A 26,709-nucleotide genomic window follows, 5' to 3' on the forward strand; every position below is an offset into this window, starting at 1 on the left:
GAACAAAGAACACAACACATAAAAAACATTTTAGTAATTATACGTGTTTTAATATCGGTTTAATTAGTAATTACAACGCCCAAAACTTGGTAAGAATACACATGGAACCTGATAAAGCTTCTTATTTTGCTATATGTATTACTTTACGTAACGTGCTGTTTAAAATCCGTGTAAAATATGTATTGTTCATGTGTTGGAATTGAAACACATTTGTCATTCTAAGCATATCGTTTCAGATGTTTCTATTCATGACATATTACTAAATATAATTTTCACAGACGTATCAAAGAACGAACAATACTCGACAAAGATGGTGAATACAAAACGATTCGAAAATTAATAGGATTTTTTAACTGATATCAATGTTTATGACAATTTCAATCACGACGCATAATTCCGTCTATTATGAAAAATATTTGAATATTTTTTTTATATAATTATGATTGAAACATTTTGCTAATAGGTTTGACATGGCGTATAAGATACATTATTATTACGAAAGATGAAGAAGGATTAGATTTAGACCTTAATTTTTGCATAAGAACCTTAGATTTAGAGGCCTTCGAGCAAAATATTATATTATAACGATTGATCAGGGAAAAATGAATTTAGTATGTTAATCTTTATGATAAATAAAAGACAAAGCATGTTACTAATTTAAAAGTCACGTATACCGAGTTAGGTATCGTCCAGTGATTTGTAATAGCCGAAGTGTTCTTATTACATCTCTCTCTGGTCTCGTCACAATGAAATATAGTTGTCACGAAAATCATCTTACCTCAACCTCCACAACAGTTAGGAACGATTGTTTAGGCTTTTACAATGTTATCTAAAGAAGCCGAAGGCAACTCTGTGCTTTCTGAGCATGGAAAGTACGTTTGTCAAATACCATATCAAATCCACAAAACGTTATACTTTTAGTAGACTAGTCTAAATTTAATTTGTCCTTTATGTTAATCCACCAGTCTGAGTATTATCTTCGTATTATACGTATGCAGCGCCAATGCTAAAATGTATCTTTTTAACACAGTCTATACAGTACCTAGAATAGTAAATATGAATTATTTTTTTTTGTTTATTTCCCTTTTGATTCTAATTATCTTGTGCATTATTTTATTTTTCTTAATTTTAATTGTTGCATGTTTATGTAATAATTGTATTTCTGTGAGGATCCTTTATCAGCTTCGGCTGGATGGACCACCCTCGTAAAATGTTGTTGAAATAAAAATACTTTTATGAACACCATTGCTTCTGCCAAAATATTCAAATTCTTTTTTTATGGTATATTTTTGGAAGCAGGAACAGGCACTATATTGAGTACTGTATACGCAGCAGGCCTTATCTTCCCAATGTGCATGTATATGAACACGATGTTTCTTTACCTTTACCAGACCTCATGAGTCATGTTGAGTTTATTTTAAAATATACAGCACGTTTGCTTTAACAAATAAAATGTGTCAGTAAGCAATTATATAATATTATTGGAATTGATTTGTTTTATAGGTACGAAACGAAGCTAAAACAGTCATAAAAAAAGACACGTTGTGGTCAAAAAGGTAAGTGAATAAATTTTACAATCGCAAATTATCACCATTTATAAATGAACCATTCCACAGACTATGTTCGACAAGTATATTTAAAGAGAATTATTCAAAGAGATTGCAGAGCAATTTAACTTACAAGTTCCGAGGCGTACGGAAGTTCTCGATCTCATGCATTTGGGTTTCAACAGCATGTTCGGGACCAGAAGCTTTCCCTTCTCGGTCCGACTGTATTTGATTAGGTGAATATTAACTTACTGGTTAATCTTGTCTCCCACTCGGACGCGACGCAAGCGCAACGCAGTTTGACCAATGAAGCTTGGTTCCCACTAGTGACGCAACGTAACGCAACGTAAGACAATGCTCTTCCAATAATTGCATTTTCCCTCGCCTGCGTGAAATCAAACCTACGATGTTTGCAGCACTATTGCGTCGTCGGTTCCCACTTGTGATTACGCAATACAGCACTTTGCGTCGATACGTCGCTGCGTTGCGTTCTAGTGGGAACCACGCTTAACGACGCGATGGATCATCCGAATTGTCGCTGGTGATTGGTCAAATTACTCAAGCTTGGTTCACATTTAGACGCAACACAAGAACAGTAAGCGTAACGCAAGTATAATTTTGACCAATCACGAGCCAGTGGATCATCGGGAATGTGGGTTATGATTGGTCAACTCACTTGCGTTGCGCTTCGTCCTTGCGTTCTGTCCAATGGGACGTGCGCTGAAGCTCTGGCACATAAGCGTTCCTTAAGCGTGGTTCTCACTAGAACGCAACGCAGCGACGTATCGACGCAAAGTGCTGTATTGCGTAATCACAAGTGGGAACCGACGAAGCTATAGTGCTGCATACATCGCAGGTTTAATTTCACGCAGGCGGGGGCAAACACAATTATTAGAAGGGCATTTGCTTACGTTGCGTAGATTTCGTTACGTTGCGTTGCTAGTGGGAACCACGCTTTAGTGAGTCACATAATTATATACCAAACGAATCTGACTGTGTAATGCCGCTATTCATCTCATCGTCTATAATAAATATTTTGCTATTTCTTTTCTTCTCTTTCTACTAAAAATAGTAAGCCTATTATATGGCATTTAATGAAAACTGAAAGTTCATTCGATAAGAAATTAACAATAGCGGCTTACTAATTGCCAGTTGTATAACATTAAATACAACACCTAGGGCATTTAATAGGAACAATTGCGTGTTTGGCGGTGTATTTGCAACACATTTAGTTTATTAACCAAGGTTCCTTGCAGACATACTTCGGCAATTGAGAGACGTAATGGTGAACGAACTATAATAATAACGCATGACGTATTTTAGTTTACAATATGGATATTGATTTAGTTCATGTGATGGCGATGTTGATATTTGATATGAATGGTGGTGCTGGCAGTGGTTGTTCAGTCATGATCACGATGTTTTTGATGATGATGATGTTGATGATTGTGGTATCTATGCAGACAATAAATGAACTACCATATAACGCATTAGGTATCATTGTCATCGCTTTGTAATGCTTGGTTCCGTAAACGCTTTACCAGATTTTCGCAGATGAGCAGAACTCGTAGCTTGAGTGAAAAGGGGCGTCGGTCTATCCCAATGAAGATAGGGTGTGTCTACGCAGATGATGAGTTATGATGATAGTGATGGAAGACGATGAAAAGGCTTATTGTATTTCTGATAATAAGTTGAAGATAATGATGGTGCTATTGTTGATGAGGATGTTTGATGAAAATGTGCCTCAAACGATGGTGGCGGTTATATGGATATTCATAAAGATGAAGATAATGGTGGATGTGTTTGATGGTGGTTATACATTAGTGATGTTCACAAAGAAGAGCTGCAGTGTCAGATAATAAATGATGTTTGATGATAATGACTACAGTGATGCTAGTGTTATTGATGATGATGGTGGTGAAAATAAGGGGATGATTATATCGATTATGATAGCAATGATTGTGATAATGATAAACGTGTTGGTGACGGTGTTTGATATGATAATGACTACAGTGATGCTATTGTTATTGACAATGATGATGATGATGATGATGATGATGGTCGTGAAAATAAGGGTGATGATTATATCGATGATTATGATAGCAATGATTGTGATAATGATAAACATGATAATAATATGATAATAATCTGAAGTTTGCAGACCTATTTAGGAAGGAGAACTGTAGACAAAATCGTGATTTGTTTGTAATATAGTTACAAATGTTTAAATATTTATTATAACCAGAAATAATTCATAACTAGGTCGAGGTAGCTTAGGTTTAATGTAGCATAGACTGACTTTATCGACCAGGGCCGATAAATTCATTTGTACATTAATTCTACACTATGCTGTTATTATTTTGCAATAGACTGCTAGACGGATAGATAATTTAAAAATTATACGCCGTATTGAATAGGCCTATTTACATGCATTATTGTGTGTGATAGTATTTTCAGACCTTACGGGACACATGATATTGATACTCTACTCATCCATGAGTGAGAATCACATTTTTTTAATCAAATGCAAAGTGCTCGGTGTAGATTTATGGTCTCTGATTTAATTTTAATGATTCTTTAAGTTCGATTGCTTGCATCTCTAATAAGGAGGATTGTCTACAACAGACGCACCGAGTGAAATAAGCTCATAAGCTTTTGAGCATATCCTGGACATTCTTGTTGAAATTTCTTTTTTTTAAATAAGAATTTCAATAACTTAAATATTATTTTAAGCAATTTTCGATCGCCAATAAATCAAATAAAACCGACTGAAATGAAAACACTATCAAACAGTATGTGATTATGTGTGATGTGCCCATAAATGGACACGATGTTGTCATATCACTACCATATTTGTGCACATCACACTTTTTTTTGTCAAACTATGGCTACCAAAATATCTAAGTGACTACTTTGACTTCTTAGGACTGAGGTAAAATAAATATTAATAGTGTACACTATTATTATTATTTACGGAGACCATGCCTTATGGCTTATTATAATTATTAAATTGATTGTAAATTTACAACATAATAAAAGCATTATCTCATTCTATGCAAATTTATTCAACAATATTGCCTATTATTAGGCATGTATCTAGATTTCATTTAACATATGCTTGTTTACAACACGCATGAGAATCTACCATTTTCTGACAGGGGTGTCACTTTCTAATTATTATGAAGGGTTATTTTTCATTCCAAAAAAACATTTCAGAATTGTAAATGACAACTCAATTATTGTGTATGATGCTTTAATATTGTCACACATTTTGTTTACTTCACGTAAGACTAAACTTTACCATTGTTTAAACCAGAGAAAAGTGAGTTGAGTTTAAGCAAAATAAATTGTTTCATTCAATTTGAGGAGGACGGCGATGCTCTGTAGTATGTTGAACCTTAATTATCATTCTTAGCAATGACCTGTTTTGTAACCTCTATTGTATTAGAAAACACATTGTTATGCATTTGCCATGAATCGAGCAGCCACTGAGGTAGAACTTGTACGACAATGTAAATAAGTCATGGGCTGTTTGTGACAAAAAGTTAACCCGGATATAGCTATGAATACGAATGAAACGTTGTTGACTTGGAACTTAATGGATTCAAGGAAGAAACGATAATTGTCAATTAATTATAGTTACAATAACTAGGATGTTGGTTTATTTTCAACTGAGATGTATTGAATATAATTTTATGGTTAACACCCATGGGTTATTGAGTAACGGGTCATTATTGTGATTTCACACACTTGAATAGTTTAATGGTTTTGCTTGTAGTTCATAGAGAGTACCGACAAAAGAAAGGATTTAAAGAAACCACCGCTAAGATTGTTTTGTTAAGAGACAACGGACAGGTTTAAAAAAACCCTCTTATGGTCTGTCGTAGTTATTTTTTAAATTGTATTCTTTTGTGTTGGTTTCCCTGGTGTATCTAGACAAATGCCATAATATAGTATCATAGGATACCAAATACAATGTGATATTTATCCTAACCCTTTAAAATGAATCCTATAATACTTAAAGCAATAAATAGAAACAGTTCGAAGAAAAAGTGTTTGCATTGATGAATACGCATGCGCATAAACCAACGCTTTCAATTCGTGCGAATAAAGTCGCTTAGTGGTAATAGTCTTTAGAGACGGCTTAGTTGTACTGTCAATATGATTTAACACAGGCGATATGGACAACAACGTTTATAACGTATGGGCTGGGCGATTAGGACGTATTCTTAGAAAGGCTCATATTAGATTGTAAATCTTGTAAATTAGGATAGTATATAAATCTAGATTTGGATTCACGGGGCTTTTAATGTTTATTATTTATTTTATTTTATTTTAACAATATTTTACGAGGCTGATCATAAGGGACCCTCACAATAAATGTATTTGTTTGGACGTTAACTCAACGTGGTTCACGGCTTGGCACGCCCTCATCTTTACGATGGAGGCGGGATCTTCGAAACGATATAATGACCCTCGTGCATTAGTGCCTACCTTGTATAAACTTGGCAGTTTAGCGTTTCTCACACTTATAATGCTGTATACACGTATCGTCTTGTTCTATGAATTCAGTATGCATACATTGATAAATTCTAATCGCTATCCTCGTTAAAACATCATCGTATTTTCGTTGAAAAGAATTTTAAGCGAGCATTATTGAACGGTTACCCGTGTGTTGCTTCATATGCAAAAGGCTTCAAATATGTGAACGAAGATTTATTATTCTGCCCAAATATAGACATTTTGTTAAAGATGTTGTGAAGACCGTAACTCGAAAAAGAGGTATTCGGACATTTTGCCGAATGCCATTTCGTCGACAGACATTTAGCCGACTGACATTTTCCCGACCGGACAAATCGCCGACATGACATTTTGGCCGACAGAGAGTACCAAACCAAGCAATGAAATTTAAATTGTGACACCATTATTTTTGCGTTAAGAAACATTATTCTTAAATACTTTATGATCCAAAGTGGTCTAGTGACTGAATCGTTTTGATTATGTATGGTGATAAAATGGAAAAAGGCAATGCTTATAAATTATAAAGGTATAAATCGGTATAAAAATCACTATCCAATGTGTCCAATGATCTTGTTTGATGGATCTTGAGAAATGAGTAGGCCTAAATCATTGGTGGTTTATCGAAGGCTAACAACAACCGCCGAGAAATTCTCAACTTTTATACGTCTAAACATTCTCAACTTTATTTCCTTTTTAGAAACCTATGGTGTACCGCAAACCTAACTTTAATAACAATAAGCATTCATACCAGTATACAGAAGACTAGCATACACACTTAACTGGTGAGTAGGCCTAATAATGATATCGATAATTCAATATTTGTATTTGAACTATAGGGATGAGCATTCGCGGAATACGAGTATTCGTTCATATTGACTGCTTAATGAAATCAAAATATTTAGATTTGCCGAGTGAACCCGAAGTCATAGCGACCTGAATTGCAATGCTACTTTATCGGAATTCACACTATCATAGCAAAGCATAAGGTCACGTGAGCCTAGCGGGAACCGTATAGTGGATCGATTAAACTAATAAAGTGGCAGACAACCAATAGTTTATCACAATTATTAATTTGTCATATATTTATTTACAGTTTTTATGTATAGTAAGTAACTTTATTTTGAATATGAATGTGAATAAAAGTGGTGTTTGCCCCACAAAAGAGAAAAAAAAACAACTTTATTTTGTTGTTCTAAATTTAATTAACACATTATACAAACAATAAGGAAACGATGGAAAAGAAAAGATATTTCTTGTTTTATCATGCTAATTACTTTCTGATTTACATACAACCTGTCCTATTGGTTATAAGTACTCTTAGGCGTTTTCTGTTCTGATGATGAGAATAATTTCTCGAAACATGTCACATTTTAAGGCAGTTTTCCTAAATGCCTCACTATCGTTATTTTAACTCGAAATCATTCATGATTTATCTAAAAGATATTTCCAATTTTATTGTTTTTAGTGTTCTTTTCATGTTATTATACAATTTTGTATTGTAAGGGGCTCTCATGAGACAAGCTTTTGAAATAGGACAATACAGGTCTGAAGTTTTGAGTAAACAAATAAAAATTAAGTTAATTTTATTGTTATTCACTTTAAAATCAGACAAACATTTTATATTAGTAATTTATCAACGAATCTGTTTTGTAGAATAATAAAACAAGACATTTAGAAATGAACATTTACTTTATTTCACTAAGTTGTATCATTGTTAATCTGTGTCTGACGATTATTGCGCTTAATGGGTGTCATAAATACTTTCTTTATAGCGTAAACGTTTTTTATCTGATTATCAAAACAAAAAGTTTAGACTTTTTATTTAGTTTTGACGTGTGATTGGTTGAAACAGAAAGCTATTCAAAGCTTTAGGCAAGCCTAGATAGTTGTAATGTTAAATAATCCTTCCATAGCCTATCATATAAATCGATATCAATTTTAAGAGTTAGGAGATTCTATGCATGTACCCCTGGAGGCAAAATGTATGTATGTGTATATACAGATCATTCACGGTATACTTCCTTTCTACTGCGGTCTTTCCGTTAGTTAGGGGCTAATACGCCGTGCGCGCACTTAGTATAACAACATGTTTTCTTTCAGACAATAATAATGCTGTTTAATATAAAAGAATTATGCCTTTTCTTTTTAACCTGCTGACCACCGCCTCATCAATCGTGTACTAAATTTCAAAGCCGATTCATTTCTTTCACCTGCTACGACTAGATATTGATCGACTCGATCTAACCTATAAACCGTGTTATTTTGCATGTATTGTAACTTGCATGCAAAAACTATATTTAGGCATTTTTTAATATTAAAAAGATAATAGATGTCTTTATAAACATCTAATTAAAAGTTGTGTTTTTTTTTCGTGGAAATTTCGTTCGATGTCTGTAGAGCTATTTTATATCGCGTGCTACTTTTAGTCCACCCATAGTAATAGAATTTAAGATTCGGTAAAATTCTGAAACCTCTTAACTTTGGAATATTTTTTCCTGCCTACTTTTTATTACTATTAATATAGTTTTTAAAATTACTGTGGAAATGAATCCATCTTCGTGAATACAACTCTTATATAACACTCTAATTTAATATAAAACCATTTTTTGGTTATTTGTACGCCAATCGTAATAATGCACTTTTTTAATCAATACGCTGGAGGAGCTGAAAATAGAACATTGAAATAATATAGATGAAACATGAAAGTGTATGTCGATGCATTATATATATATTTGTAATCACCAGAAGTAAAAGTATCAATATGATTTTCTATTTTTAGTTTAAAGGCATTTAGGATTTAGTTTTTGTTTCTATACTGGCAATGTCGTCTCGTCTCGGCGTCTCCTTGGCAGAGTTTAATGTTGGTGGTCTTGAACTAAACTAAAGTTTAAATATGAATTTCCGTCAATGTAATTGTTGTCAGTAGGCGTAATAGGTCTACAGTAGGCCTACTCCTAATAAGGAGTCGACTTCCTGCAGACCCAAACAATCCCTTGTGTTTCCCATTCGGTTCACAAGAAAGGGTCCTCATTATAGGGGTATCCTCTGAACAAGGTGTCCTCCCAATGGATGGTTCATTTTAAATACAGATAATAATTGCATATAAAAATATCAAAATGTATTATGTATAAACGTATTGTGTTCGTGGATAATAAAGATAGAAATTTCAAATAGGCCTTAATTTACATATCATTACAATTCAACAGACATGTCCGCTATCGGAGAGCGGTACACTAAATCCACATGCGCTGCAGTTATTGATCATAAAAGTAATATAATAATAATATATTCTTGTTTAGTTTGTTGTTTTAACAACAACAAGTTGTATAATAATAACAATAATATATCCGTGTTTAATTAGGCAAACTTTTCGTTTACTATTTTTAAATCATTTTCCAGAAAAAGGAACACCAAAGGAAACATATTGTGAGTTGAATATCCTGTCCTTGAATAAGCATACGGTATGCATAATTATTATTAATGTATTAGATTGAACATATTTTAAATAATCTATTGTATTAAATACAACTAAATCATGGAATGGTTAGAAAAATAAATAAATAAAATGTTCTTAGGAATTTAAAAATAGTTCATGGTAGTTTCAGGTATTATAGAAATTCTTTATAGTAATTTCGAGGTATTGAGTATTACTGTTGTATGAGGTTTCAATGATAAATATAGTTTGTGACGTAACGATATGTAACCCAATCTCAGTCACGGAAAGCACGCCCAAAATTACCCCGGGAAACCCCTAACGAGAGGTGGCTTGTGGGTTCAGGGCCTTCGCGAAATTGTAATGTAATTTAGACCTAAGAGTTGATGATGATTGTGTGATTTGTAGGCGAGTATACACCCTAGAATCTGCCTTTGACACTGCCGTACAATGTATTTGTTCTTTAATGTGACGTGTGACATGGTAATTTATCTCCCACTATTTTCTTTAAACATATAAAACTGAATTCACTACGTTCTCTCTTATTTCTCTACTCGACTAATCACGGTTGTCGTGACCATGGATATAAATAGTGCGGCATTGACAATACACTATACAGTACTAATAATTATATGCAAGGTCATAATAACTTTGAGCCTTTAAAATGCGTGTGAATCCGCTTGTTATTATTATTCGAACTCACAAACAGATTAACCAGACACGCGCAAGTCGTTTATCTAGGTAGCTATTCACACGCTGTCGTGTGCTCATATACTATGGTTGAACAGAAGTCACCATTGATAATATTGATCTGAGCTACCGAATTTGAGCTAGTTTAATTAATAGGGTCGTCATTTAGTCTTCAAACAAGTTGTGTACGTGTAATGCCATCATCGTCGTCTTCAAACGTAATGTTTATCTCATTTTACAGGTTGTTCTGCTAGGCCCAGCACCCTTTGGAATTAACGTTTCACCGGTGAACTGAATGTGATAATAACTCGGGTAAGTTACACTTGATTTTGTGTGCTAAAACTGAATTAATTCACACTATGTGGAGATCATTGACAAAGACTATTGATCGCATTTAGTTTGTATAGCTTGCTGCAGCCTGGTGTCGAGCATGTGTGCGTTTCATACCACGATGTTTAATGAAATTACACCAACATTAATATACTCATAGAAAGAAATGCTCTTATTATATTGTACGCCAATGACAAGTATACGGTATTAATATCGGAAGGGGATGACGCTAATTATAGTATTATTACAAGGCGAGCAAAACCACTTTTAACCCGTTACCCACGTAATGTGGAAAACATCTTTAATGAGTCATTTTTTTGTCATGGTTCCACTTGGTTTAGCTGAGTTTTCATAAAAAATGGTCGAGTACATTATTCAGCAAAAAAAATGTATAGTTATGTCTGATTTTTAATTATATAGGCCTATTGTCGAAAACAACCACGACACCAGGAAGAATGGTTTCGGTTGGGTGAGAGTGTGTGGGCCATTCATTCAGTGCCATATTCTTTTAAAATGTACAAGTTTATTATTTACTCTAGCGTTTGTCATCGAATTCAAACAGCTTTATTCAGAAAACAGTTTAGATATTATAATGAACTATTATTAGATGACAATATTTGCATAGAGTTTGTCTTATTGTTATCTTTCCACGTACGTTGTGTAGTCAGTCGGAATAGAGTCTCCTAAAATAGACAACTTATTTTCTTGTATTCGATTTCTGCTTATATTTATAGATTATCCAGACCTATTGACATTACTGTTTATTATATATCGTTTATTATATGTCCGTTATCTTCGCCGTCGTATCTGCTATTGAGGAATCTACTGTAGGAATTGAATACCGACAAATCAACAACAAAAAAACTCGATTATCATTATTAATAATTGAATATACTGAAACCGTGTCACATATATTGACCACTGTATTTAAGTGGACAGACCAACAAACTAACACTGAGACGCATACAGAGAACGGTCAAATTTCGGTATTATATCGTAGGCGACAACAGGTAAGGCTTGGTTCCCACTAGCGACGCAACGCAAGGAAATAACGCAACGTAAGTGATATGACCAATCACAATCGATAGATTATTAAAACAGTGGCTTGTCATTGGTCAACTCGCTTGCGTTGGGCGTACGTCCTTGCGCTGCGTCTCTAGTGGGAACCACGCTTAGCTGTTGACTGAGTAGGCTAACTTAGTGTTTCGGTTGCATAAAAACCACTGCGTCTACAAATTAGGACTAACCGACAAACCAACACAATACTATATCACTAAAGCTAAAGCTTCTGTGTCAGAATGAATATACTCATATCGTATTTAGCAAGGTGAATTACGTATGTTGACAGAGTGAGGTAATTCCACTCGATATACTAATCGTGTTATATTGACCACTGCGTTTAGTAGTACACGCTATATTAAACCTTCAAGTGCATTATTATGTGACATGCAAAAGTACTTTATTGAAGACTCGTTGAACTAATCATGTGATGTTTGCTTTACTAATGTAAAACACCTCAACCTAATTCTTTAATCGTTCAGGCATACTTACGTAGAAAATGCAAATACGTTTGTATATTTATTAAAATTATTATATTTTAGTGATAATCAGCAGTTACTCATTAACACTTTTCAACGTCATCACCGGCATTTTCGTAATTCACTGTATTTTGTGACTATGACGATTTTCATCATCACGCTCATCATGTTATAATTTTATATTACCAGCGTTATTTTCGTCATCATTACATTCATCGTTTTCATCACCAGTATCATTATCATTGCGTCATTATTTTCGTCATCATTACAATCATCGTTTTCATCACCAGTATCATTATCATTGCGTCATTTTCGTCATCATTACAATCATCGTTTTCATCACCAATATCATTATCATTGCGTCATTATTTTCGTCATCATTACAATCTCGTTTTCATCACCTGTATCATTATCATTGCGTTATTTTCGTCATCATTACAATCATCGTTTTCATCACCAGTATCATAATCATTGCGTCATTTTCGTCATCATTACAATCATCGTTTTCATCACCAGTATCATTATCATTGCGTCATTTTCGTCATCATTACAATCATCGTTTTCTTCACCAGTATCATTATCATTGCGTCATTTTCGTCATCATTACAATCATCGTTTTCATCACCAGTATCATTATCATTGCGTCATTTTCGTCATCATTACAATCATCGTTTTCATCACCAGTATCATAATCATTGCGTCATTTTCTTCAAAGTTTTAGTTTCATTTTGTCAGGACTCTTATCGTAATTGTCATCATCATCAGAATTGTCATCATTAGAATATCACTATTATATCCTGCACAATCCTTTCAAATTACTATTTCTGTATTTACAATTATGTTTTCAAGGCTTCAAGTACAGCTAGCAGTACCTGATGTTTTGTTTTCATGAGGCCTAGGCCTGATATTGATTCTTCGTACCGTTAACAGAATTCATAATTGTGTGTTAGTTATATATCTCCACAATAAATACTACTATCTAAATAATATGACAATGAAAGAAACATCTGAATGAACTACACGATAAACATATTAGGTTGAGTCAATATTATATTGAGGTGTCAACACCCGAACAACAATTAAATGAAATGACACAATAATACAAAACACACCGTGATGTGGCAAACGCTGTCAATACTGCATTCATGGGTTTGTTAAAACCTGTTCACACGGGGTTTTTTTCTGAGTAAAAAAATGTACTGTGTTTCAATCCGTTTAATCAGGGTTAAGTTTCACTCTTCCCTGGTTTAACTGAGTTCACACTTATGTCTGGGAAAAGCCCTGGGTTTTGTTCGGATGCTTTGTTAACACACGTAGCCTACGCTTTGTACGAAACACTACATACACCTTTCATGGATTTTTATCCGGCAACCGGACGCTAATATATGCTCAGTGTGAAACTAGCTTTATACCAGAGTTAACGACGCGGATGTCAGTAAAGATTTAATAACAGCGAATTGCCAATGCACCATTATAGAATGGATGTGAATACCGCTTAAAGGGTCGTTCACACCTGTTCCGGTACGGTTCAAGTCCAACAAATCGAACGCCAATGTTTCGTTTTCACGACGTTCCACGCGGCTATGCGTTAATCGATATGCGCGTAGCCGCGTGAAAACAAAACATTGACGTCTGATTTCCAGCGCCGGACCCGAACCGTGCCAGAAAAGGTGTGAAAGACCCTTAAGCTATTACTGTATAATAAATTACTTTTAAGGAAAATTATTATATTTGCAATTATAATGTATATATAATCTGGATAGATTAACAGTACGCAACGTAATATAATAGGCCTCCTACGCGCATGTTTGAATGTGAAATGGAGTGCGCTTCAAATGATGTATCCCTGTGAGTGAATGTCCTGCGGTGGTGGTGGAGATTTTATCGAATTTTTCACAATATTCCCAGTACTGTAATGACAGATAGTCAATGAACATACTTCCACGAAGTCATCTCCTTTTACTATGCAAACTCACCATTACGCCATGCTTCGCAATACGTTATAGAAATCACAATTGGATTAAGACTGTAGAGAAACCGAATTTAAATTCAATGCACTGCAAATCATTATTGATTACTTACATCTAATCTTAGTGGTTTGCCTTCGTTGTCGATTTAATCAGCATAACCAACATAAGAATTAATATTCCCTTCACTTCCAATTACCGTTTGAATAAAACACATAAAAGATTAATACACAATACATTTGTGCCGTGTGTTTAATTCAGTATTGGAATGTTTTATAGATGATTCAGATTTTCACATCTGAAAGCACTCGCCCGGCCGAGAAAGCGTAAATTATTGTTATTAAATAGCTTATGGTAAGTGTTGTCTTATTAATATTATATATAAAATAATTTTGTATATAAATATATATAATACATTTTCACCCGAATTGTATTGTATCTCTGCTTTATGGCACTCTGCTCGGTATCATAGGCAAATTGTGTAATACGGTCACGTGTATCAGATGTGCCTGTTAGGGTTAGGTTAAGCTTATACAGGCGTCACATGTGATACATGTAACATTGTATAAACTGTCCTCTACGATACTGACAAAGATACAGTGACGAGAATGACAAATTACTGAATTTGTACTATATTTTTCCAATTTCATTTAAACACTGTGATACTCTGTAAATACAATAGGCCCCTTCTAAGGACGAAGGGTATAACATATATGTTTTCATACAACAACTATTTAGAGGACACCCGCTGATATCCTTAATTCATAATGTACTTGTGTTTTTTAATTTGTTTCGGTAAATATTTCAAATGTTATATTGTACTAGTAAAAATTCCCGCAGAGTTGATGTTTTCTTTATTTCTGCTTCTCTTGCCATAGTAGGTATAAGAGGTATAACAAAAAACAGACCCCTCAACAGTTTGTTTATAGATAATATTTGATTTAGTCATACCTCAACTATTAACATTTGAGTGTAGAGACGACAGTGCCAATTTAAACGAAATGTAAAATGTTGCCACACATCTTGTTTATAAAAGTAATGTTGTTATCGTTAACTTTTCTCATAACTTATGTAGGCCCATGAAGTTATCCATGGCAGGTAGGCCTAACTATTTAGATTAAGAAGTCGTAAAATTGCCAAGTACAGAAATATACCAAATCTTTATACTTTGTTTATAAATATTTAAATTGTTCTAATCCACAGATGGCTTCAATCAGATCCTTAAAAATAAACTTAATTATTTTTGTCTGTGAACTGGCAATTAAAAACTTGATAGAAGTTAAACAATCCGGGAATTTATCTAAAGCCGTCTACACTATCAAAAACGTGTGTATAGTAAAGGTGGAATATAAAACATCGCATCTTTTAATAGATCACATTCCCTTTCTTCTTCACTATGGTATTTATATACGGCCACCGTTTCCGTAATACAGTCAACTCTCCCAATACCAGAAACCTTTGGGCGTGCCTAATAATTATGTCTGGTTTTATGAAATGGTATTAATGTGTTTCTAGTGGTAAAACTGAATTTGGGACATTTTGGATCTCAAGAAAAGTCTGGTTTTGGGAGAGTTTCCGGTTTTCAGAGAGTCCGGTATTGCGAGAGTTGACTGTATTAACATTTTGTCAAACCAATTCCTATTATGATAATAGTCTCTATGTAGTAATGATTTGCTTTGTTGTACTGATTTGATTGATTGATTGATATGATTATTCAGTTTTGTTTTCACTGTTATTATAAACCAATACCTCGAAACCTTAACGATTGTGGTAATGCTAGTGGGAACTCGCTTCCTTAATCGTGATCCTTCTGTTTGTATTTCTAAGAGCGGCTTAAGACCCATTTATTTTTGTCAGTTTAGACATTGGTTTTCGTTCATGACTGAGTTTCTATAGCTTTACTAGGAGATGAGGCGCCCGTCATGGGAACCAGGGGACTCAACTGGTGCTAAACCGCTTCAATAGTTCAAATCCTGGTTAGCGACGAGGGCGTATCCCCATCGGATTAGATTGAAACTACATATACTATCTATCTGTATAAGTAAGGGATACCTAAACCCCGACTTTCACCTTAACAGCCGATTCTCGGTACTATTTCATATGAAAGTATCATATGAAAATTTGGGAATACATCAGCACACGTGTCTAGTAGTAACAAACCGTACATGATACAGGCATCATATGTGTATTACCAAATGTTCCTATGATACTTGGGAATATAGATAGTGTGGAGATACAGCATTGGGAATAGGGGGTGACCTTAATCGAGGTTTCTCCTATAAAAAAATGATTGCATGCCCTAGTGATGTCCCAGACGAGGAGGTTACGTCATCAGTATCCCTTCAATAGAGTGTCTATTTTTTTATTATATTTAATGAGGGTGATCCATCTAGCAATTGCTGATCATAAGGGACCCTCAGAGGTTGACAAGACAAACATACACAAGCTGCTCTACATAAACAAAGTCTTATTACAAGTCTTTGGGAGTGGAGTTGTAATTTTTTCCTTAGAAAAAAAATCCTGACATGTGACGGGACTTCAACCCAGGACCCTTGGAGTGGTAGCCAAGCATCATAACCACCAAGCCACACTCCACTCACATTCTCATGAATATGGTTTTAATAAATTAATTTCCATGTAACATCTGCGCTATTGTGCTTGAATCCGTTAGTTGCCATTCGCTTTGTATTTTATTACTTTTTTTGCTTTTGAGGTCGCGGTTCGTTTAGTTTAATTACAGTTGTAATGAGAGTATGCGATGCTTCCCGTTTCTCATCATAATCCCTTAGATTAATGTAGATGACGATATCAAACAGTAATAACAATCATATTCTACTGCTTTGTAATAAACCGTGCATGTACACTACTAAAGTTTAATCAGATTTTAACCAAAACATCTATTAGATTTTGGTTGAATCTTTTCTTTTACATTTTGATCGTAACTATTTCTGGCTTTTATTGATTCCTCGAGGCTTTTTGTTGAACTATTATTGGGTGAAAAAACTCTAATCGTAGAAGGATGTTGTAGAATAGACATTTATGAACACAAATCGTTTCCGTTTAGTAAAAGACGAGTAAAATATAACAAAATGGAAATAACCGCGAATAGGCTCGATACGAAGGACTTGAAAAACGGTAAACTATAGCGTAGATTATTAATTTTATTAAAGGCATTCTGTCCCAGTTTGAATTCTACTCCATGATCAAAATGTCGTCTCATCAAAACATAATGAATGACACAATGAGTACAAGTCTTCTCTGATAAGGTCCAGTGTACACATCTGGTTCGTGTGAACTTCAAATAAACCAGTATATCTTTCGGAATAGTAGGGGAGAGGACTATACCCCGGTTGGTCCATCTCAGCCAGCCCATCGTTCATGGTAAGGTGGACTGTTGCTAGCGTGGGTCCGTAGATAGCATAAACAAAATGTAAAACAGACAAACAAAAATTGAAAAACGTAAAATACTTTTAATGACAAAATGCCACTGTGGAAAATAGACGTCAATGTACAGTCGTTTATGCACAGTTATTATACATAAACGACTCTACACAAACGTTTTTTTTCACATTTAAATTTTCATTAATTTTCAGCTAGATAAGAAAGATTCCTTCAGGACTCTAATTTACTGGAACTGGAACTCATATCCGGCTTAGGCACACAATACCGTATAATTAATGAAGACGAACATAAATTACAACACATATAGGCCTAAATAATGTACCCTGAACTACTTTTTAGATGAATGACACGATGAATTAGTGTCACTTTGATAATGAATAAATTAAGTTGTGTTCCTAGTTAAATTGTCAATTTGAAAATAAGGTTGTACCATTTGACAAACAAGATCAACCTCCGGGGCTCAGGGTTCTTCATTTTCAAGAGTTGTGTTAGACCTCTCCTTTTTTCCATTAATTTCCAAAGTATTATACATTTTATCCACTATTTTAGTGTGACTAATTTCCCACCTAAATGTTGTGTTTAATGTTTGCTTTAAAATGAACACTAGTCCTTTTTTTATGTTTTTATGTTAGTCCACCAGTCGGTGTTTCGATTTTTGTATGAATAGGCCTACTCTAGCTCATGTATTACGTATGAAACGCCATATGTGCCAAAATATTTATTTTTACTAATTTCGGTCTAGAACCCAGACTATATGCACACCCATGGTATTCAAGATTCACACGCATACGCTATTGACAACCGCTTGAAAGAAAGCAGGATTCACAACTTCTGTCATTATGCACGTTTACAACATAAAATGTACGGTATCTATTTTAATTATTACGGATTGATTTTAGTGTTGTTGTAATTGACTATAGCTTGATAAGCTGAGAGATTTTTCTAAAATTAACGTTATGATTCGAAACAAATTCTTCATTTCAATTAAGCTCCATAGCTCCCATTGCAGTACTATAATTAATGAATTAAGTGTCGCTATGACATTTTCAGCGTTTTCAACGCGGCTTTTATTTGTTCGCGGCACTCATATTTGACTGCTCCAATTATTATGGTGTTATGCATGCAGTGTCCATTTAGCAATTGCGAACATTCGAATTATTTAAGTTAATTTTATATTTCTGAAAGAAATTCTTATGTATTCAACAATTGAAGACTATCTTTTCTAACAACCTTTTTCATAACCATTTATTTTGCCATTTCTGTTACATTAAGTTATGTACAGCGCATCGAGAGCTATGCGCTATCATAAAAATGAACTAATATAATTACTTGTTACCACAAAAAGTCAATAATGTAAAAAGGCATTTTCACTCAAACGTGCAACAATGTTATTATTTTATTTTTTGTCACTAATAATACAACATTTTGTCCAAAAATGGCTACAACTACCATTTTATGTCGCTTTCTGTACCCACCACAGCTCAGGTTGGGGGACAGGTAGGGGGAAGATGTCAAAGAAACCACTGTGGTCATGCTACAAAACAATAGACTATCTGATAACTTAATCACAAGACTACCACAATAGAAAACCACGTAAGAAGCATTTTACTATTTCACCACTAACTGAGCTGGCATTATGAACAATACAATACTAAGGTATGTTCCTGTTACGGTTAACAATGGTTGGCCTAACGTTTGTTCATGTTTTGACAGTCGATAATGATTTCGTAGTTTCTGATCTTTTTCCTTATCACGCATACGGATCCTTCTACTACTATTGCTATATTAAACTAGACCAAAGTCAAGGTGAAACGATCGATCTATTCGTAAGCCTCCGTGTTGTTCCATAATGTGTTGTTGTTTTTCATGTCGTTTTGTGTAAATACGCATTTCCGGTATTACTATTATATTGATATTATGTTCCTCCATGGTGATACAGTATTCTACAAGAACAGTCAATTCAACAACAACTATTGATGTTGACTTCGTGTAGCTTTTAAGAACAACACATTATTGATTTCTTTTTAGTATTTTTCATGTTTAGCTTTAAAGAAATTATATTATCATTTCCAGAAGAATATCTAAAATGTCTGCGAATTAATGAAAGGTAAGAAATGCTATTGTGTTGCATTTGTTTGAAGTTGCCGACTGGTCATCTTCTATAGTGTCAGATGGTCATCTAGTGACCGATGGTTATCTTCTTATTCATTATAAAGCATTCGTCTGTTTGAATATTGCTCCCTCAGCTTAAATTTCCTTCGGCCATATACTGTCTTCGACAATTACTAACATTTACCGAAAGCTAGACCATTACGGAATAGATAAGAAAGAATAGGCTTTTGCCTCAATTTTCCTGTCCCAGGAGAGCCAACCAGAGAAATATTATATTGAGATTATTACTAAAAGTATAAGAACATAAAATGTTAGGGAAATGGACAGGTAAGAGAGAGCGTTTGTACGTTTTCACAATCTAAACAAACGGAGTCCGGTATCAAAATGACCGGAATTGAAAGTTTTAAACTACACTGTGGGCCTACTTTAAACCCCGTCTTAAGGAAGTGTGTTTGAGATGGGGGCTTGGAGCGGATTCTCTCTTATGTGTAATATAAAATAATACTACTATATTTAAAATAACGTTGGTATAAGAGGATAACACTAGAGTTGCAATCTGGAAATTGATGCTAGCCTGCGGCAATTTTTATATAGCTGTTATGCAAGACTTGAAAGCTCGATATACCTGAATATTTTATATACATTAAACATTCAATACACTTATATTATAATTGTATATACTTCTTTTAGCGACTGTTTTAACGCCTTCGGTAGTTTAATTATAGGCCTACGGTGTTTAAAGTCAGACTTTTGAAGCTCAGTGATGAAGATTTAATGACAAATACCCCCCTTGGGCCGAAGAGTCGTTGGTTCAGTTCTATCTATTTAAATAATAAATCATTTCAGCTTTAAATCAATCAAGCCAATTTACCATTTAGTCACAAAGTGCTAAAGAAATTAATTTCACCTCGAGTATAAGTATGAATCGTCGCAATTCAATAATGTTTATTTTCTTCTTGCGTTGATGCTTATAATAATATTGTTAATACAATATTTTGTATGTACCGGTATAACATGTAACACTTTTTTTTAGTGCTCTATCTCGGGTACAACCTTGCTTGTTTTTTCGTTTGTTTATGAGATGAATAAAGAGATTTATGTTACAACAATTATTGTACCAGTAGCCAATTTGTACTCATAAGACTATCACATGCGATGCTGTGTTTCGGAATTTTCTTATGATATTGGGAAAATATATATACAGAACCGAGAGGTATCATTACGGCTAAAAATAGTAATTTCGTCCCCATCCGTAACCCTCAAAATCTGGTACAAAATTAGTAAAATTATTTGCATCATGGAGTTTTTTCTCTAATGTAAAACTATTACATTCCCAGAAATTGTTTTATGAATTGCTATACAGTAGAATCGTTATTAAGGGGTCACCTTCGGCATAAAACAATGTGTCTATCCTCAATAGGGGTGTCCCCTGAAAGAGGTGTCCCCCATAGGAGGAGTATGTTGTGATTAGCGTGTACTACCGTTCACATTGTATAACCAAATGGGAACAAGTCAACGTTAATCAACATGCGTGTGTTTCTGTGAAACTCTAAAGTAACAACAACTGAAACAATCAGTTATGACTAATATCGAATCAATTTAGGATTAGGATGAAAGTCAAGTGAACCACAAACATCGTTAATATTGATGTAAAAACCATGAACATCGATAGATGTATATTGTAAATAATATTTTCATTTGTTTATTTCACTAACCACAATCTAGACTTGCCCCAAGTCTGTATATATTGTCTTTTTTATGTCAGTCCACCAGTCGACGTTTCGATTTTTGTCTGAAAATACAAGCGCAAGTAGTATACGTATGAAACGCCATATGTGCCAAAATATTTATCTTTTTACTAATATTAAGTCAATCAAACATGAAAAAATTGCTTTGTATAGTCACGGTCTCCAGTTTAACAATTCTAATGTTTATACAATAACTGTTATCTTAATGGCCGACGTCTGTCGCAAACAACAATGTCATTAGGCCTACATTATCTGTTAATTTATCAGTTATCAATGGTTTCTCTCGTGGAGTGCCCTCCTTGGTCAGAGGAAAGGCATGAGCCAATACGTCTGAGGCAGATACTAGATGCAGGGGATGCCATAAGAGTCAGCAGTGCTGATTTCAAACGCGTGATGAGACCCCAACTCCATATTACATTCCCAGATGGTCTGCCATCCAACCTCTAAAGACCCCAACTCCATATTACATTCCCAGATGGTCTGCCATCCAACCTCTGAAGACCCCAACTCCATATTACATTCCCAGATGGTCTGCCATCCAAGCTCTAAATTTTCCCTTTGATATATAATTATTATACGTACTGCAATATGGTTTAGGCAGGCGCTGGATAACCTGGGCTATTGCTGATATAAAGCCTATTTTACACACTACCGCGTGTGCAAATTGTTTCGTGTACCACAATCTTTCCATAATTACGCATGCGCTGTGGGATATGCCTACCATCAACTTATTAAATTTGCTTATACGGCTTTAATATTGACCAATTAAAACATTTATCTTATATATTATGTTGTATTCTATTATTATTATCATTTCGATGATAAACTCGCGTTAAATTGAGTAAACTGACTACGAACTTCGGTCAAAAGTTTTTTTTATATATGTAAACATATTTTGACAAGGTGTAAATGACCTGCAAATTGGTTGTGTTGTCCAGGGAGAGCGTATAGCGCCTCGCAGGCATCTGTAACTGTTTGACATTCAAACAAATCGATATGTATTTTGCATGTTGTTCAACAGGTTAAGTGTTATTAAACACAAAGCCGTCTATCTGCTTAGATATGACAATAGACTACGCTGGTCAGTTTGGTAAAGGCTGTGGAAGATGCTTAGTAAAGTAAACACGTCTAATATTGTGATATCAGCATGGTACGCAATGATCGTACTCTGGAGTGAAGGACTGTTTAGCTAACTTCTTGATTCCATCACGTTTGCCGCCAACATGTTACCGTCTGATTTAGTTTCAAGTGTGACAATTGATTGTTGTAAAATTAAAATACGTGTTTTTTTACAATAAATATGAGTGATTGTATAGTCTTGTTCGTCTGTTTTGGAGATGCGATGTAGGCCTACAGTAAGTACTAACTAACTACTATTATATCAATACATACCGAATTGAGTAGCTGATTTTATAAGGTATCGTGCATATTATGATGTAGGGCTTGTTACAGTAAGTACAGTAAAGTATATCATTCTATCAATAAATTGAGTAGATGATTTTAATTTGCATTTTAGGTATCATGCAAAATCTTAAATTCGATTTACGTTACTTCCATGCGTTGATACAATTTGTAATGGAATTTAGATAAAGTTCAATCAATTGTTAAAAGATTATTCTATATTTAAAATAATGTCTTCAAAGACACAATTTGGACACAAACTTAGAACCATCTCGATTTACAGCTTTAAAATTAGTAACCTACCTTGTGTTACATTATTTATATCATTCTTAATATTCGATTCGCGATAAAATCGGAGTCCACCAAGTTAATGCCGAAAGACCTCGGCGATTGACTTGACGGCCATAATTGCATAGTGAGTAGGCCTGGAGTAGCTATTCGTAACTATTTTTGGATCCTAGGCGTGAAATAACTATTTATGGCGACAAGAATCGATTTTCGTGCATTTTATAGATCATCATATCTTCTGGAGATTCTAAAGCTTCCAGGCTATCTTGGAAATTCGATTCAATTGATTGTTGACTACAAATGCTGGTTCTTTTGTCAATTAGTTTGATAGTTTCTGCATGGCCTATATAAAACGATCAGATAAGGCACTGTTTACAATGTGGTTTAATAATGTGTATTAGTCTGGTGTTTGCTGATATAACAATGGTTTGGGGTTTTGGATATATGACTATAAAAAAAGGCTCATAAATAGGATTATCACTGTCGTATATGGAACATCACCGCGTTGGTATCTCCACTCAACTGAGCATAAGACGATCCCCATGATTCTTCAGAGTGTGTAATTGTCTTCTTACTGAAATTCTTCTAAATACGCTTTTGATTTAAGATTTTCTCTTTATCTTACAGTAATGAGAGTACAGTGCTTGTTTTTATAAGGAAAACTGTCCAGGATATACCATAAGCGAATATTTACTCACTGTTTTTGTTCAAAGTGACAAACTGTTAACAGGACCAACCTTTGTCTTTGGAATGGAGTCGTTATTTTGTCATGAGATGACGGGATTTGAACCCAGAACCTTGGAAGCAGCTTAACCACCAAGCTATAATTATTTGTGTATATTTTGTAATAATGACATGTTCTTTTTTATAACTTTACAGCCATGATATGAAAATCACAACGTAAGGATCTCGTGTCCTGGTGGTCGAACGCTTCAAGTCACCAAATATGTCTACAAAAGCCGTTCAACCTAACTTGTATTCCGTGACTGTAATCGGACTTACATCGCCGTACAGAACAGTGGTGTTGGATGAAAATTCACTAAATAGTACATATGAATTGAGAGTTCCAACAAGTGCTTTGATGAACGATGGATTCGATCAATTATCATCTACAAATTCTTCCGGAAATCTACTTTGCCCTACAGAGGGCAATGCGCAGGTTGCAGCAGGTATTGCACTTACGTGCATAACACTTGCAACGTTTTTTGGTAACTGTCTAGTCATCGCATCGGTATTAAATTGGCGACATCTACGGAAAAGAATAACAAATCATTTTATTGTATCATTAGCCTTCTCGGACGTTCTCGTCGCTTTACTTGTTATGAGTTTTAACGTTGTTTATACAACGGCTGGATATTGGCCGTTTGGTCGTTTTTGTGATATACACACGGCGCTGGATATAATGATGTCAACCGCTTCCATTTTAAATTTGTTTGTTATCAGTTTGGATAGATATTGGGCTATAATGATGCCGTTTCAATACCAGAGTAAAATGACAAAAAGAAAGTCACGAATAATGATAATGACTGCGTGGATAGTTTCTGCTCTTTTGTCGTTTGTACCCGTTTTAACTGGAATACACCGGGAACCAGAAGATTTAGGACTACTTGATTGTGATATCCCAAAATGTGATTTCGCCTTAAATAGGTATTACTCCGTTATATCGTCTTGTATTAGCTTTTACATTCCGTCTCTAATCATGGTTGGCCTGTACTTACGTATATATTTAGAAGCACAAAAACAGGAAAGGCAGATACGTCTTCAAACAAAACTCTCACGTCATCAAAAACACGCACGCGGTGAGCGTCGAGCGGCAAAAACGCTTGGAACAATTATGGGTGCCTTCGTTTGCTGTTGGCTGCCGTTTTTTGTTGTAAATTGTATCAAGCCATTTTGCAGCGATTGCGTGGGACCTACAACGTACTATGTTGTTGTCTGGCTTGGTTGGATCAATAGTTCACTTAACCCTTTGATATATTCCACGAACACTGAATTTCGCAGTGGATTTAAGCGCCTTCTCTGTCGTAAAGCTTTTTACAGAGACCGAGACAATTCTGAATTTACTGCATTGACAAACGTCATGTCATTCGTCTCACCAAATAAATCAGTCAATGGAAACGGCAGTTCGACCACGATTGACGCCAACAAAAACCACCATATATCTCCTGAACTTCAAGTGTGTTTAAACGATATCACAGAGGAACAAACAGAACCATTAAATGGTAAAGAATATGTGCGTATTGATCAAGTATAACATATATATAAAATATATTAAAAACATATATAATATAATAATTATATCCCACCCATGAGCTTTTATATTTAATATTAAATATTTCGTCCATCGAAAAGCACGTGAATCTATTTATTGTGTGCATTTAGGACATACCTGCTTTAAAATCTATTTTACACGAGCTCTTAGTCTACGCTCTGCCGTTATAATATAGTCGGTATGAAAAGCATAGTCCCTATTACTCTAGAGACGCATCGCAAGGATGTAGACACAACTCAAGCGAACTAACCAATGACAAGCTACAGTTTGTATAACCCTTCACTTGTGATTGGTCAAATCACTTACGTTGCGTTACGTTATGGTAGCATTAAGCTACGTTCCATCAAAATAGTGAAACAAGTAGAACCGTTCACACTTTACTCATCCGGATTTCGTTAAAAAACAACGCAACGTGGCCTTCTTCTCCGGCTACCCGACCGAAATGTCACTATTACTGATATCGAAAAAAAACCCAAAAAAGTTCAAAGCATCAACTCAGTAAAAAGGTATCTCGTTTTACTTCTATGTTTTGTTATTGTTAGCATCAATGAAATTGACTCGAATGCTTGATTCCCACTAGAACGCAACACAAGGACGTAGACACAACGCAAGAGAGTTGACCAATGACAACCGACAGTTTGAATATTCTATCGATTGTGATTGGTCAACTCGCTTGCGTCCTGGTGGGAACCAAGCTTAAAACGGAATAACCATTTCTTTCTTTCTTTTATTCAATTTTTCACACTTCAAAAATAATACAAGTTATGTGAAACATTAAGGTAATCAAACTAATTTAAACAAAATATATAGAGATACTTGTACAACAAAGAAGTGTGAAAGGAGGTCAAATAAGTATGATACTTTAAGCTTGACCCCCTAACAAGACTGCAGTTACGGTACATGACAAAAACCATGACAAGTGGTCTAATGGTAGTTTATTAAGTTCACTTGATGTGCAGCCGGGTTCAATCTCTCACCATTTGTTGAACAGTGTACCTCTCTGATATGCCTACAAATATTACAAAATATGGGCATTTTATAGATGCAAATAAAATATTTAGAAACTCACTATTTACAGTCATTAACGTTAGTACATGATACGAACTATTAATCGAACACGTGTGTTGAATACCGGTTTCTATGAAGTTTTTCTTAATAAAATGCTTATAACGAATAAATAGTCTGTGTTTTCTACTCTGTTCTGCCATGTCTGTCGTTATAGGTCCGCTTTGGATGATTAAACTAAGAATCTGGAACTGCCTCTTGCATCTGGTTTTGTCAAGAAAATGTCTCCAGTATCAAAGGAAAGTTCTTTAATACAGCATCACATGTGTCTCACATGTAGGCCTATCGCTTTGCATCATAGACCAAACCTTAACATAACCACGATACAGTACCACATGAGATGCTGTATTATGAAATTTTCCTCAAACACTGTACAAGTATTGCCATGATATGGA

At 34.7% G+C, this 26,709-nt stretch overlaps 1 protein-coding gene across 4 annotated transcripts; it reads left to right on the plus strand.

Moving 5' to 3' along the window:
- The first annotated feature begins 1,503 nt into the window (after positions 1–1,503).
- LOC144836794 (D(1) dopamine receptor-like) lies at positions 1,504–26,561 on the plus strand. Of its 4 annotated transcripts, none has more exons than XM_078691653.1 (3): positions 1,504–1,556; positions 10,433–10,503; positions 23,857–26,561. In XM_078691653.1, exon 3 carries the CDS (start codon positions 23,924–23,926, stop codon positions 25,229–25,231), a length of 1,308 nt encoding a protein of 435 aa, XP_078547779.1. In that variant the 5' UTR covers positions 1,504–1,556; positions 10,433–10,503; positions 23,857–23,923; the 3' UTR covers positions 25,232–26,561. The 4 variants fall into 4 exon arrangements, with proteins under 4 accessions (XP_078547779.1, XP_078547778.1, XP_078547781.1 ...); XM_078691652.1 differs by lacking the exon at positions 1,504–1,556 and adding an exon at positions 6,836–6,850; XM_078691655.1 differs by lacking the exons at positions 1,504–1,556; positions 10,433–10,503 and adding an exon at positions 19,402–19,532 and having other exon boundaries at positions 23,855–26,561.
- Positions 26,562–26,709: the final 148 nt, after the last annotated feature.

This window comes from Antedon bifida, chromosome 3 (genome assembly GCF_963402885.1).
Source record: "Antedon bifida chromosome 3, ecAntBifi1.1, whole genome shotgun sequence".
NCBI lineage: Eukaryota > Metazoa > Echinodermata > Crinoidea > Comatulida > Antedonidae > Antedon > Antedon bifida.

Excerpts from the sequence above, each read along its gene's own strand:
- LOC144836794 (XM_078691653.1), top strand. The coding sequence starts at position 23,924 with ATGTCTACAAAAGCCGTTCAACCTAACTTGTATTCCGTGACTGTAATC.